Source organism: Leopardus geoffroyi, chromosome B4 (assembly GCF_018350155.1).
Source record: "Leopardus geoffroyi isolate Oge1 chromosome B4, O.geoffroyi_Oge1_pat1.0, whole genome shotgun sequence".
Classification (NCBI taxonomy): domain Eukaryota; kingdom Metazoa; phylum Chordata; class Mammalia; order Carnivora; family Felidae; genus Leopardus; species Leopardus geoffroyi.
The window spans coordinates 83,006,538-83,021,967 of NC_059341.1; the positions used below are offsets into that span (position 1 = coordinate 83,006,538).

Genomic DNA, 15,430 nt, shown 5'->3' on the forward strand with positions numbered 1-15,430 from the left:
TTAGGCAAACATTTTTGCATACGCTGCCTTCTCTCCATCTTTCTGTGCCTTTATCTTTTGTTTAACTTTCAACAATTCTGTCTAGATAGTTTTATCTTCCAGTGCTGTCTCCTGAGCTTTCTCAAGATCAGCCCATGCTCGATCATATTCCTTTAATCCTTGTCATCCTTGAGCTCACAGTACAATGCTTTGGTATTTAATGGGTCTATTTCAAGAGCCTCCAAACAGCTGTCAATTGCTCCCTGCCAATTTGGCATCTTCAGTTTATTAGCACCAATATTCAGCATGCAGCTTAAAGCTATAGGTTGCAGCTTCTATCTGTCCGTTTTCTCAATAACAGCGTTTGAACTTTCCATATATCTTAAAATTTTTGTATATTTGGGGGCGCCTGGGTGGTTCAGTTGGTTGAGCGACCGACTCTTGATTTCACCTCAGGTCATGATCTCACAGTTCATGGGATCAAGCCCCACGTGCTGTCAGCGCAGAGCCTGCTTGGGATTCTCTCTCTCTCTCCCTCCCTATCTGTCCTTCCTCTGCTTGCTCTCTCTCAAAATAAATAAATAAACATTAAAAAAGCACTTTTGTATATTTTTAATAGCCATCTCCCACTTCTGGATTTGAAAAAAAATATGTCCAATTTTTTTTAAGACTTCTGTTATTAGTAAAATTTTATCTGCATCTTTTAAATCTATATATCTGCATCCTCAGGGAAATCTGGATGACTGTCACCAGAACCATCTTTTGGGAATATCATCCCCTTCCTTCAGTTCTCTGTATTCTGCAATAATGCATAATTTGGCAAGGTTTTCACCTTTCACTTCTACATTTTCCAATATCCTTGCCATACCCATTCCTTTAATTACTTGTGCCAAATACCACATGTTTCCCATCCAAATGAGGAGTGCAAACCATTGTGATTAAGAACTGAGAACCATTTGTATTGCAGCCCGCATTTGTCATGCTCAATAATAGAAATTTTCATCTTCACATTTTTTACCATCAATACTTTCTCTACCTGCCCCATTTCGATATGAGAAGTCTCCACCCTGAATCATAAATTTCTTAATAATTTGATGGAAAGGGCACCCTTTGAAATGGAGAGGTTTCCCAGTAGTATGTCTAATGCCTTTTTCTTCTGTATGCAATATTCAAAATTTTTCTGCAGTCTTGAGTACAACATCTGCAAACAATTCTAGGACAGTTCGACCAATTTGCTCCCCTCCAATGTCCACAGCAAAGAAGATGGGGTGGGGGGTGCGGTTTATTGGGGTTGGAGGGCTTAGTTTGGGGGTCCTGGTGCGACACTTTGAATCCCAGATGTTTGGGAGTGGACTCTGATTTCTTTTAAATTAAAAAGCTCTCTGGGGCACCTGGGTGGCTCATATGGTTAAGCGTCCAACTCTTGATTTTGTCTCAGGTCATTATCTCTCGGTTACACGGAGCCTGCTTGGGATTTTCTCTGTCTCCCTCTCTCTCTACCCCTCTTCCACTCGTTCTCTCTCTCTGTCTCTCTCTCTGTCTCTCTCTAAATAAATAAACTTTAAGAAAAAAAAAAACCTCTTCTCTATTCTCCTATATGCCTAGAAAATATTTTAGCATTTTTATTATATTATTATTTTTATATTTATTTATTTATCTGAGAGAGAGAGAATGAGAGACAGCACATGAGAGCAGGACAGAGGGATAGAGGGAGAGAGAAAGAATCTCAAGCAGGCAGAGCTGGAGGCAGGGCTTGATCTCACTAACCCTGAGATTATGGTCTGAGCCAAAACCAACAGTCTGATGCTTAACCGAATGAGCCACCCAAGGTGCCCCTATAGGCTTAACCGACTGAGACAACTGGGAGCCTCTACAGGAAAAATATGTTAGATGATTAGTATCTTAGGTTCAAACTGTCTCTACAAGAACACTTCGACAATTTACACCACCAGAAATATGAGTATACCCATTTCCCTGATAACCACGCTGAGATTTTTTTTTTAATAACATAAGAGTAAATTGTATCTGGTTGTTTTACTTTTCATTTCTGATAAAGACACACTGCATATAGGGGCACAAAGATGACAATATAATTCAGAAGAAAATGGAATGACGTCTTTGAAGTACTGAAAGAAAAAAAATGTCAACCTATAATTCTATACCAAGTGAAAATTGAGTTATCTTATTTCTGACTATGACAAAGTAACTGGTATCAGACTAGTCCTCCCATCACACACACACACACACACACACACACACACACACCTAGAGAACTGCCCAAAATATATGAAACAATTGTTTTAAGATATTGGGCAAAGGCAGCATAGGGTTGTAATCCCTGAGGGAAAAGGAAAGAAAAATTGTGTGCACCTTCCAATTATCCCAACTACCTGCCCATAAATACTCTTCACACTATAGCACAGGGATGGGAAACCCAACAAGAGTACAGGGATTTTGTTGAGCTGAGGAGACAGAGATTAGATTTTGGGGAGGCTGAGGAGGCTAGATTCTATGAGAAAGTCCTAGAGAGAAGAGAGCTATGCAACGAAAGAGCTCCACAAATTTGCATAGTGGTCCAGTGTCTTTGGCTGAATAGCAGGCTACATGTGCATAGCGTGACAGAGGAGACTTCTTGAAACTGACCACAAATCAACTACCAGGTAAAGAACAACTGCTAGGGAATTATAAAGTGAATAATTACTGGAGTTCACACAGGAATGGAAGAAATTAGAGTTCCAACCAGTCAGACTGGAGAGACTGCGTCAAATATTCAGAGCATTCATTAGATACCTTAAAAAAGCTGTCTTAGGAGTAGACTCCTACTAGCCCAAGAGTAAAGTTACTCTAGACCTTCCCTCACAAAGTTTAAAAACCTGCCTCAAATGAATCAAGCTGATATGCAAGTAATTAGCTGCCTGCCAGAACAAAGCTTAAAGAAAGACAATAAAATCCAGAAATTCGATGATGTAACATTTACAATGTCCAGCATCTAATAAACATACTCTCTCCAACCACCAAATAAATAAATACATAAATAAGCAAAAGAAAAAAATAAAATGTGATCTCTAGCTGGGAGAAAACTTAAACAATAAAAACAGACCCAGAAATGAAAGAAATTATGCAATTAATAGGTAAAGACTTCAAAACATCTTGATATAAGTTCAAATATTCCAAGAAAACCATAAATCCAATGAGGAAATAAATGGAGACTTAAAAAAAGAAATGAAAAATACCATTGTATGACCTTTAGAGAAAATTAGATGATAAAGTTGAAAAGGTCGCGGGGCGCCTGGGTGGCGCAGTCGGTTAAGCATCCGACTTCAGCCAGGTCACGATCTCGCGGTCCGTGAGTTCGAGCCCCGCGTCAGGCTCTGGGCTGATGGCTCAGAGCCTGGAGCCTGTTTCTGATTCTGTGTCTCCCTCTCTCTCTGCCCCTCCCCCATTCATGCTCTGTCTCTCTCTGTCCCAAAAATAAATAAACGTTGAAAAAAAAAAAAGAAAGAAAAAGAAAAGGTCAGTGAACTTGAAGATGCAGAAGAACAACGTAAACTGAAGCACAGAGAGAAAAGGAAGATGGAGGGGAAATAAGCAAGCCTCAGCGACCAGTTGGATGATATCAAGCATTCTACCACACACATAATCTAGAGTACTGGAAAACAAGGGAGCAGGAAAGAATATTTGCAGAAATCATGGCAAAAAATTCACCAGATTTCATGAAAAAAATATTAACACTCAGATCCAAATAAACTGATGAAACTCATGCAGGATAAACACAAAGAAAATTATACCTACACACAGCATAACCAAATTGCTGAGCACCAATGATAAAAAATAAATCTGAAAAGAGGACAGAGAGAAAGATATATGGCATAGACTGAAGCAAAGGTTAAGCATAAGCATTAACTTCTCATCAGAAACAGTGCAAGACAGAAGATAATGGAATAACACCCTTAAAGTGCTAAATGGAAAAAAAAAAAATGCCAGCCTAGAATAGTATTTCCAGTGGATGTAAAAATGAAGACAAAAAAGACATTTTAAGACAAATAAAAGCTGAAAGAAGTTATCACTTATAAGAAATGCTACAGGAGGTTCTTCAGATGGAAGAAAGATGATATCAAGTGAAAACTCAGATGAACACAAATAAAGGGGATGGAAATAGTAAATTTGTGGGTAAATATAAAAGACATTTTTATTAAAAAAAATTTTTTTCTTAATGTTTTTATTTATTTTTGAGACAGAGAGAGACAGAGCATGAGCAGGGAAGGGGCAGAGAGAGGGAGACACAGAATCAGAAGCAGGCTCTAGGCTCTGAGCCATCAGCACAGAGCCCGACGCGGGGCTCGAACTCACAGACTGTGAGATCATGACCTGAGCCGAAGTTGGACACTCAACCGACTGAGTCACCCAGGCGCCCCTAAAAGACACTTTTAAAAAGTTCTTTAAGGGGAACCTGGGTGGTTCAGTCAGTTAAGTGTCCAGACACTTGGTTTCGGCTCAGATCATGATCTTATGGTTGGTAGGTTTGTGCCCCAAGTCAGCTCTGCACTGACAATGTGGAGGCTGCTTGGAATTCTCTCTCTCTCTCCCTCTCTCTCTCTCTCTCTCTCTCTCAAAACAACTAAATAAACTTTTAATAAATACAATTTATTTATTTTGACAAAGAGAGAGAAAGAGAAATTGCACGAGCAGGGGAGGGGCAGAGAGAGAGATACAGAATCTGAAGCAGGCTCCAGGCTCTGAGCTGTCAGCACAGAGCCTGATGCAGGGCTCAAACTCGTGAACTGTGAGATCAAGACCTGAGCCAAAGTCAGACACCCAACCGACTGAGTCACCCAGGTGCTCCAATAAATAAACATTAAAAAATTATAATAATAATAAATTAAAAAGTTGTTTAAAAGATAATTGACTCTTTGGGGTACCTGGCTGGCTCAGTCATTAAGAGCATACAACTCTTGATCTTAGGGTTGTGAGTTCAAGCCCTGCATTTGGTGTAGAGATTAAAAATAAAATCTAAAAAGGGTGGCTGGGTGGCTCAGTTGGTTAAGCCTCTAACTTCAGCTCAGGTCATGATCTCACGGTTCGTGAGTTCAAGCCCACATGCTAACAACTCAGAGCCTGGAGCCTGCTTCAGATTCTGTGTCTCCCTCTCTCTCTGCCCCTCCCCTGCCTGCACTCTGTCTCTCTCTCAAAAATAAACATTTACAAAAATAATAAAATAAAATCTAAAAAGAAGATAACTGATGCTTTAAGACAAAAATAGTAATAATATACAGTGGGATATATGTAGAAGTAAAATGTATGACAACAACAAAAAGGATGAGCGAAAGGAAAATGGAAGTATACTATTGTACAGTTTTTACATTACACATGAAGTCATATAATATTTGAAGGTAGTCTGTGGTAAGTTAAAGATGCATATGGTAAGCCTTAGTGCAACTATTGAAAAAATATATATAGTTAATAAGAGGAGATAAATGAAATACCAAAAATACTCAAAGATCAGCAGGAAAACAGGAACAAAAATAGATAAGACAAATATAAAACAGCATGGTGGTAGATTTTAATCCAACCACATCAATTAAAATTGTCTCTTTATGCATTTTGCCATTTTTTCTATTACAGTGGTTGTCTCTTCTTGTTGATTTGCAAGAGCTCTTTACATATTAAAATATAAATCATGTCATGTATGTTTTCTGCCTTTGATGTTATCTTTAGGAAACCTTCCCCTTCCAAACGTAGATAGCATTTTGACAAGAAATATGAGAAGAGTATAAACTTAGACACTGAGGTAGAAAAGCATAAGCTATATTTGGGAAATAAACATTGAGTAGAAGAGTTTGGCTATAAAAGGCATTTTAGGGAATCACACAATATAAAAATAGGAAGAGTCATTCAGGACCAGAACATAGAATGCTGTCTTAAACCGTTCAGGCTGCTATAATAAAATACCACAGACTGGGTAACTTATAAACAAGAGACATTTATTGTTCACAGTTCTGGAGGCTGAAGTCCAAGATCAGGGTGCCAGCATGGCCAGGAGAAGGCCCTACTTCAGGTGACAGACTTCTTGTAACCTCACGTGGTGTAAGAGTCTAGGAAGCTCTGTGGGGTCTCTTTAATAAAAGCACTAATCCCACTCAGGAGGGCTCCACTATCAAATTCTAATCACCTCTCAAAGTCCCCACTTATTAATACTATCACCTTTGAGGGTTAGGATTTCAACATGAATAGGGTGTGGGGGGGGGGGCACATTCAAACCATGGCAACTGACTTGACTATTGGATAAAGGAGCTTGGTCTCCATTGGGTAGACCAAAGGGAACCTCTAAAGGTTGATTTTCTTTTTTCTCTTTTTTTTTTTTAATTTCTTTTTAACATTTATTTATTTTTGAGACAGGGAGAGACAGCATGAACGGGGGAGGGTCAGAGAGAGAGAGAGACACAGAATCTGAAACAGGCTCCAGGCTCTGAGCTGTCAGCACAGAGCCTGACGCGGGGCTTGAACTCACGGACCGTGAGATCATGACCTGAGCCGAAGTCGGATGCTTAACCGACTGAGCCACCCAGGCGCCCCTAAAGGTTGATTTTCAATACCATAAACATTGGGAAGATAAATCTTGTTGAAGATCTAAGTGTATAGGACAGACTGGAGAAATGGGTGGTAGAGAGAGATCTAAGTTGGAGACCAGCTAGTATACTTTTGCAGTAATTCATACAGGAAGTGATATCCACCCATATATTGAATAAGGAAAAAAATTATATGATTACCATAAAAATCAAAAGCCTTGATCCTCTTTCAGTGCTTTGTTTTAGACAAGTTGAATTTGAACAATAACATTCAAATAGGAGGTACTGGATGGGCAGGTTTTGGAGATGACAGGGCTAGGGAAACCTTGAGAGTTATTAGCACAGAGGTAATTGTTGAAATAATAGGAGTAAATGAAGTCACCAGGGGAGACTTGTGGATTTCTAGGATATTGGAAGGCTCCTATTTATCCTTCCAGAATGAAAGCCTAGGTGTCATCTCTTCTAGGAAACCTTCCCTGATCACCATCTCCCTGCCCCCCCCCCCCACCACTACTGACTTAGGGGTCCTTTCTCTGCTTCCACAGAGCCCTGTGTATGCCCCTATTTATCACACTGTATTATTGTTGAGTGTTTCCTCTTTTCCTTGAGCTTCTAGAAAGCAGGTTCTAAAATTTTTTTTTTAATTTTTAATGTTTATTTTTGAGAGAAAGAGAGACAGGGCGTAAGGGGGTGGGGCAGAGAAAGAGGGAGACATAGAATCCAAAGCGGGCTTCAGGCTCTGAGCTGTATGCTGTGCAGCGTTGGTGGTATAGTGGTGAGCATAGCTGCCTTCCAGGCTCTGAGCTGTCAGCACAAAGCTCAACACACGGAGCTTGAATTCATGAGCTGTGAGATCATGACCTGAGTCGAAGTCGGTTGTTTAACCAACTAAGCGACTGAGGCGCTCCAAGCAAGTACCAAAATTTTTTTTAATAAAAATTTTTAAAGTTTATCTATTTATTTTGAGAGAAACAGAGAAAGAGCATGAAGAGGGGAGGGGCGGGGGGGGGGAACCCCAAGCAGACTCTGCAGGGTCAGCGCAGAGCTGGATGTGGGACTCAAATTTATGAAACTGTGAGATCATGACCTGAGCTGAAATCAAGAGTCAGACGCTTAACTGACTGAGCCACCGAGGCACCCCAGGTACTTAAATTTACTCAACTTCATGTTCTCCTGGCCTATAGAAAGCTCTTGAAAAATGTTTGCTGAATATAATCAGATTCTACGATTTGTTGCTTTCCCAAGGAAGATATCCTTTAGTATCTCCTCCCTTCCCTCCTCTCAGCCAATTCTGTTGCCCCATAAACCAGTTATTCTTTTTGGGGTATAACCTCCACCTTTTTCCACTGCAGTTCAGCATCTTCTTTGATCTCTAGAGGGGAATGGAAACCATTTCTGATCTCTTTTGAGAGATGGCAATACTGACAAAAAATTTTACCTTCTTGATCCCAGATTCTCTAACCTCCTCAATTTGTAAAAGGAAGTTATAGTTGGAGAGGAAAGGGAGATCTATATGCCCTGTGATGGAATGCCTGGGAACTTGAAGAGAAAAGATTTTCTGACTAAGTAACCCTATCCGCTAATTTCAAAACAAGCTGGAGTCTGGAGACAGGCTAACTTGCAAATACCAGCCCCTCACAGCACCACCTAGTGGATAAAAAGAAACTAACACGGAGTGTCTGGGTGGCTCAGCCCCTTGAGCCACAAACTCTTTTATTTTGGCTCAGGTCATGGTCCCAGGATCCTGGGATGGATCCCTGCCCTGGGCAGAGCATGGAGCCTGCCTGAGATTCTCGTTCTCTCTTCCTCTGCCCCTCTCCCCCACTTGCACTCTGTTTCTATAAAAGGATATGATATGATATGATATGATATGCTATGATAGAAAAAATGAAAAAATATATAAAAATGAAATGAAATAATAAAATAAAATAAAGTAAAGTAAAATAAAATAAAGTAAAATAAAATAAAATAAAAATAAAGTAAAATAAAATAAGGGCTCTGAGACCATGAAGGTAAATGGCCAATTCTAAATTAACTCACTTTCAGATCTCTAGAATCTTTGCTATTCACACATTAGAAGGAATCATCAGCAAAGGGGAAAGAATTGCCAAATAAATAGTAATATAGCTTCAAGAGTATAAAAAAAGCAAGGAGCTAATTTACTTTGCCATAAGCTATAAGGGCCCATTGGGGAAATAATTAAACTAATAACCTTCTACCCCAACCATCCCAAAGAGAGAGACCAGAGAGAGAATGTGTGATGCTCCAGCCCCTTGGTATTGATTTTATCAGTGGCTTTCAAATGTATTTTTCTGCAAACCAAGGTAAGGAATACATTTTATATCCTCACTCAACACTGGAAACAAAATTATCATGAGACATATTTATCCTTATTAAGCATCAGTCTCTGCTATTTTCTAGTCTACTCCACTTAGAAACACCACTAGTAGGGTGCTTGGCTGGCTCAGTCAGTAGAGCATATGACTCTTGATCTTGGGGTTGTAAGTTCAAGGCCCATACTTGATGTAGAAAATACTTAAAACCTTGAAGAAAAAAAACCCCAACATCCTACTGGCCAGAACTTTCTAAATTGATTTCATGACTCACATTTTGAAAAACACTAGCCAGTTTATGTGTAAATTTTCATCCTATATCAACACTGATGTTTTGCTAAGGAAAAGTGCCCCTACAGAATTGAAACCAAATTCACCATATCTCTTCCATGCTGCCAAGCCTTTGTGCACAGTTGCTCTCCCCTACCTGCCTTTGTTGAGATATGAGTCATAATCTTCTTCAAAATCCAACACCATCATTAAGTCTTTCCATTCCTCCAATCAGAAGAAATTATTTCTCTCTTAGTTCTCCCTCAAAACAGTGCTGGTACCTCTACCCTAGCACTTAATGTGCCTAGTACTCAATTAGTGATTTACACAACTTATAGCTTCCTCAAATGAAGGTTCTACATACTCATAATTGCATCCCTGTATTCATAATTGCATCCCTCCAGACTGGCACAATGACTAACAGGGCCCAACAAATAACAAAATAAACTTGTATAAAACTACTTAAGATCCAGAAAATTTAGGGGTACCTGGGTGGCTCAGTTGGTTAAGTATCCAACTTCGGCTCAGGTCATGATCTCACAATTCATGAGTTCGAGCCCTACATCGGGCTTGCTGCTGTCAGAGCAAAGCCCACTTCAGATCCTCTGCCCCCACCCCCACCCCCGTCCCTAACCCACTTGTGCACTCTCTCTCAAAAATAATTAAAAACATTAAGAAATACATTTTAAAAATAATTTTAAAAATAAAGATCCAGGAAATTCAAAGGTTTACTGAGGTAAATCCTTTTGCAAAGCACTTAATCTCTCCCTAGTAATAGTTAAGTATGATTCCTCTAAAACATCTGAACTTATAAAATATCAAATATCTATATACATAAGCCAATTAAGCCTTATTTATAAAATTTTCGTAATTGTGCAGGGGTCCTACAGAAGGAAACTCAGGCTTTTAGTCTCACACTGAGGTGCCCAGGCAAGTCCTTACTAATGAGCTCAGCCATTTGAGGCACAAATTATCCCTCATCTTCTGTTTCTACACATGGCTTGTGGCCTTATTCATTCAGTTAAGTATTTGAGAATTTACTATTTGGGGTAGTGTGATGCAATGATAAACAGTCCCAGGGCTGGATGAGTGCAATGATCTAACAAGGAGGAGGAGGGCTAACACGGAACCGAGCATAACATAATATAATAAATCCCATCACAAACCTAAGTAAGGAAGCAAGTTCAGAGAGGCATCTAAATTAATATTTGAAGCTAATGGAAGTCTTCCTAGAGAGGATAACACTGAGATTCAAAGGCTAAGAGTTGACGAGGCAGAAGGGGTCAGCAAGAATATTATAAGCAGAGGGATCAGAAAGGACAAAGCCTCTCTGAGGCTCAGAGAGAATATGGCTCTTTTAAGAGAAAGTAGTCAGTGCACTCGGGAGCACATTTTGACCAGAGCTGAAGAATGGCAAAAAATGAGGCTAGATTGTATGGGACCTTATGAGTCAGGCTAAGAACTCTGAACAACGGAGGCAGTTCATTACAGTTGACTTCCCTTCCATTGGTCTCTACACTAGCAGCTGGCTAGAAAGAAAGATTGTGGTGAGGGTGTGGGAATCAGATATGCAAAAATTAAGTGACAGCTCTAAATGCCTCTTCTTGTATTAGTTTGTCAGACAATGCATCTTGGGGTAGCATCTAAGAAAGTAAAATTTCAGAAGAGCTGCCCCAGTGATGCTGTGAAGTGGATTATTTTTGGAAAGAAACAGTAAGGAAGGTACAAAGGCCCCACTGTTATGCAGCAGGATAGTAATGACACATGTAAATTAACATGTCAAATTCAATTTGTTCTAAGTTTCCTTTTATTATAACCTAATTACTATTCACTGAAGTCTGAGCAAACAGGTACAGAAATCATGGTCACTAATTTGGTCATATACTCACAATTTTTAAAAATTAAAAGGAATAGGGGCGCCTGGGTGGCTCAGCTGGTTAAGCAGCTGACTGTTGATTTCAGCTCAGGTCATGATCTCACAGTTCATGAGATCGAGCCCTGCCTGGGGCTCCACCCTGGGCATGGAGCCTGCCTGAGATTCTCATTTTCTCTCTCTCTCTCTCTCTCTCTCCCTCTGCCCCCTCCCCCTGTTCACATGCTCCCGGAATGCTTTCTCTCCCTCTCTCAAAAAAGTTAATGGGGGGGGGGGGGGGGGGGGGAGGAAGGGAACCTGGGTAGCTCAGTTGTTGAGCAACTGACTCTTTTTTTTTTTTCTTTATTATTATTATTTTTTTTTTCAACGTTTATTTATTTTTGGGACAGAGAGAGACAGAGCATGAACGGGGGAGGGGCAGAGAGAGAGGGAGACACAGAATCAGAAACAGGCTCCAGGCTCTGAGCCATCAGCCCAGAGGCCGACGCGGGGCTCGAACTCACAGACCGCGAGCTCGAACTCACAGACCGCGAGATCGTGACCTGGCTGAAGTCGGACGCTTAACCGACTGCGCCACCCAGGCGCCCTGAGCATCTGACTCTTGATCTCAGCTCAGGTCTTGATCTTGATCACAGGATCATGGGTTCAAGCCCGGTGTTGGGCTCCACACTGAGCATGCAGCCTACTTGAAAAAGAAAAAAAAAAAAAGGAATATTACTCTCAATATTTGTCTTCCTGTACCAAACTGGAGGAGATAATACACCTACTGGAAGCTGGAAAGAGGGACAAAGCCAGACATGTTGTCTACTTGAGTTTATTCTGTTCTTTAAAAAAACCAAAAAAAAAAAAAAAAAAAAAGCCCCCCCCCCCCCAAAAAAAAAAAAAAAACGGTGAGGGATGGCGGGGGAAATAACCCATAAACACTGTGAACAGGAACCAAGACTCCGACTTGAGTGTACTCCCCCTACCCTCAACCTCAGTTCTCTAAGACATTCCCACCCGCCCAATTTTCTTTTAAACAAGACACCCAAATCAGCAGCAAAGGTACCTGGGGTAATCACTGAGATTTTGAACACTGGGAATGGGAGGGAGAAAAGTCCAAAAAATAGGAGTTGGGAAGAAGAGGGAAGGAATGACGGCGAGGCTAGGCTCTGGAGGACGGAGTTGGGCCACGAGAAGTGGAAGTGAGTCAGTAGGGAGGGGGTACCCCCCTGACTGCTGCTGCCCACATTCCCCAGGACCCCAGAGAGCCCCATGGTTTTTTCTGCAGTCCATTCCCTGCTCCCCAAAGGCCTCACAGGCCCAGCTCCAAGTCCTCGAGCTCCTCCTCTAGCGCCCTCCTCCGCGCTAGCTTCTCCAGCTGCTCTTTGCTGGGTTGGCTGATTTCCCCAGCCTGGATCCGTTGCTGCAGCTCTTCCACCTGCCGAAGCTTCTTCTTTAGGTTCTTTATCTTCTTGGCCTTCTCGGTGGTGACGGCTGAGTCAGGCTGGTCAGAGGCAGCTGCAGGGGCTGCCCGGGAGCCCTGCGGAGCGCTGGGGAGTGGGGCAGTCTCTCCCAGGGACACCTTATCGAGAGTCCGGCTTAAGGCCTCTGCCTCCCCTTTCTCTTGCTGCTGCCGCCGCTTCTCCTTCCGCTTCAGGTTGCGTTTGGCTGTCTTGGAGAGGCCTGGTTCGCCACCTTCTGGCCTGGATGGGGTGGCAGGAGCAGTGGCCTCGGGGCTCAGACCTGGGGGCAGTTCGGGTTTACTCTTGAAAAACTTCACATACTTGTTCTCATACCTGCAGGGAAGAGATGCCAACAGTTTCAAAGAAGCACTGACTTCTGGAGCCCTTTTCTTAACCTTCCAAATCAATCCACTCTTTTCATTCTCTCGCTTCCTTCCTCTCCTATGGTCCCTCCCCAATTTTCTTCTGTTCTGCAGGCTGTGGGAAGGTCTCTAGGACTCATAGTTCCATATCCTGAATGCTGTTTGGAGATTCTGATAAACAGAGGCCAATAGGAACAGAACTAGTCACTTGTAACCCTCACTCATCGCTGTATCCCAGCCCCCTCTCCTCTTCTTTCTCATATAGTTGCTCCCTCCTCGCATTTCATGAGATATTGGGATCAGGAGATTCTTCTTTTCTGTGGATTCCATTAAATACCCCCTCCTCACGCCTAACCACGCACACTGGGACCTCCTCCTGGGGCACATAGCCTTCTTTCACCCTCCGCTGCTTCCTCCAGGTCCCGTCGGGTCGTTGTGTTGAGGCAATGTATTTGCCTGCAATGAGAGAATTAAGTTAGACAGTTACTCCAGCTTTCAAATAGTTCCCAATTTGAAAACATGAGTGAATGTATACAGCTTCCCTGGGCACCCATCCGTCTATTAAATGCAGCCATTAAGGCACCCTTTTCTCTTATCAACCCTCAACGCCCCTCTCATCATTATTTACTGAGTGTGCATTATTTACTGAGGTATAATACACCATCCCTGCCCTCAGGAGTTTCTATTTTTACACTATTTTCTATTTTTAATCTAGTTGGCAAGAGGACAGGCACAGAGGAAGAGTTTAAAAAAAAAACAAAACACAAGACAATAATAGCATTGGGGCATCAAAAGGCAATAACTGAAAAAGGGGCCAAAAGAGGGCAAAAACAAGAACCGTAGCAAGGAGAAATGACGAGAGAAGATGTAGACAGGGGAAGCTTTATTAAGATGGGTCATGAAAAACAGGTCAACTTTTAAGAATCCATACTATAGATATAAAAGCACCAGTACACAAGGATATTTGTAAAGGATGTTTGTTGCTACATTATTTAAAACAGCAAAAACTGAGGCAACTTGAATGACCACCAATAAATGAACAATCGAATACATGTGGATCATCCACAGGATGGAACACCACGCTCTTATGAAAAAAGAATGTCAGATATAAATGCACTGACTTTCTTTGCTGCCAGTTATACGCTGTTGTAAGTTAGAAAAAATGAACAGCAACACTGAACACTAGAAATGCACTTTGCTCAGTAATACTTGAGTTGTTGCAATATTTGATTATCCATTTGGTTGTTACAGAAAAATTCTTAACTGTAATGATGGCTGTTGCTGTAATAGTATATTGCCTGTATTTCTACCTCTATTAATGAGCTTTATGTGCTAGATTTTAATATCCTTGTGCCTGGGCAAGTACACAAGTCTTTAAAAAACAAACATGGTTTACTTGCACAAAATTGATCAGTTTTGACGGGTCGTTAATGCCCCTGAAGTGGTTTTGTGGGTGTGAAACAAATGGTGAGAATCTGAATTGGTCCCTCTTATTATAGAATTGAAATTAAGTCTACTTACTTTATCAAGTCATGTTCATGCCCTGATTTTATATAGTTGCATCTATCAACAAACATTGAAAACAAAATAAAAAATAAATAAATGCATTGACTTTGGCTTGAATGGTGTTCATGACACACTAAGTGAAAAAGCAAGTTGCAGGATAACATATAGAGTAGTTATCCTCCAAGTTTTTTTTTATTTCAGGATCTCCCTTCTGCTCTTATTTTGCAATATTATCCATTTCACCATGCAATATTTTTTAAAAAACCATATTCGCTAATATCCTCAGAAAAGTCTTTACTGGGAAGCTGTCAAGCTGGCAGTGGCAAATATAACTTTTCCAAAATTCTGATTTTTACTTGAAGACTTGAATTTTACCATCGGCAACAAATACCGTCAGTTGTTTTCCTTGAAATGATGGGTTCACTTCCTTCATTTTCAGGAAAATGCCAATCAGATACCCAGTTCTGAATTACTGGTTTGTCAGTGGTTCTTTTAAGTAAAAATGGTGTTCCATGAAAAGGAAGCTGTTTAGCTTGTGACTTGCAGACAATTGCGCCAGTGCTTTTCCTTAAGACACCACCTTACTCCAGTGTGCAGTAGTGTTTCATCCTTACTTCCCAATTAGTCCACAGAGAACATGAAAGAGATCAGTAACTTCCAGTTACAAAATGAGTTAAGTTGTGAGGAATCTAAGGTACAGCATGATAACCATTAACAGAACTGTATTGTATTCTTGAAAGTTGCTATGAGAGTACAGTTTTAACAAGATGGATGGCGATTACGTGAAGTGAAGGATGTGTTAACTAACCTTATTGTGTAAACATTTCACAATATATACATGCATCAAATCACACTGCACTCCTGAAACCTACACAATGTTATATGTCAACTATATTTCAATAGAGCTGGAAAAAAAATAAGTAAAAAGAGGTGTATTCAAGGGCCAGGTTTTAATAAAATTAGCAAATCTTATTGCATAATCAAGGATATTCTTAAGTGAAACTGGCCTTATTTACTGCAACCATGTGGCGGCAAAGAACACAATGACTGGTCGTTTGGTGCAACCACCTTGATTAGTGCTAAGGGGCCAGCGGTT

At 40.9% G+C, this 15,430-nt stretch overlaps 1 protein-coding gene and 1 pseudogene across 1 annotated transcript in view; both read right to left on the reverse strand.

The window, feature by feature from the left end:
* On the reverse strand, positions 1-12,277 carry LOC123591857 (annotated as a pseudogene).
* The window catches only part of PYM1 (PYM homolog 1, exon junction complex associated factor), a 19,682-nt gene continuing 16,099 nt past the window's right edge, over positions 11,848-15,430 (reverse strand). Inside the window, exons 2-3 of the mRNA XM_045463603.1 lie at positions 13,191-13,284; positions 11,848-12,799 (exon numbers count right to left, since the gene is read on the reverse strand). Coding sequence (XP_045319559.1) covers positions 12,316-12,799; positions 13,191-13,284 — 578 coding nt within the window. The 3' untranslated portion in view covers positions 11,848-12,315. The remainder of the gene's footprint in view (positions 12,800-13,190; positions 13,285-15,430) is intronic.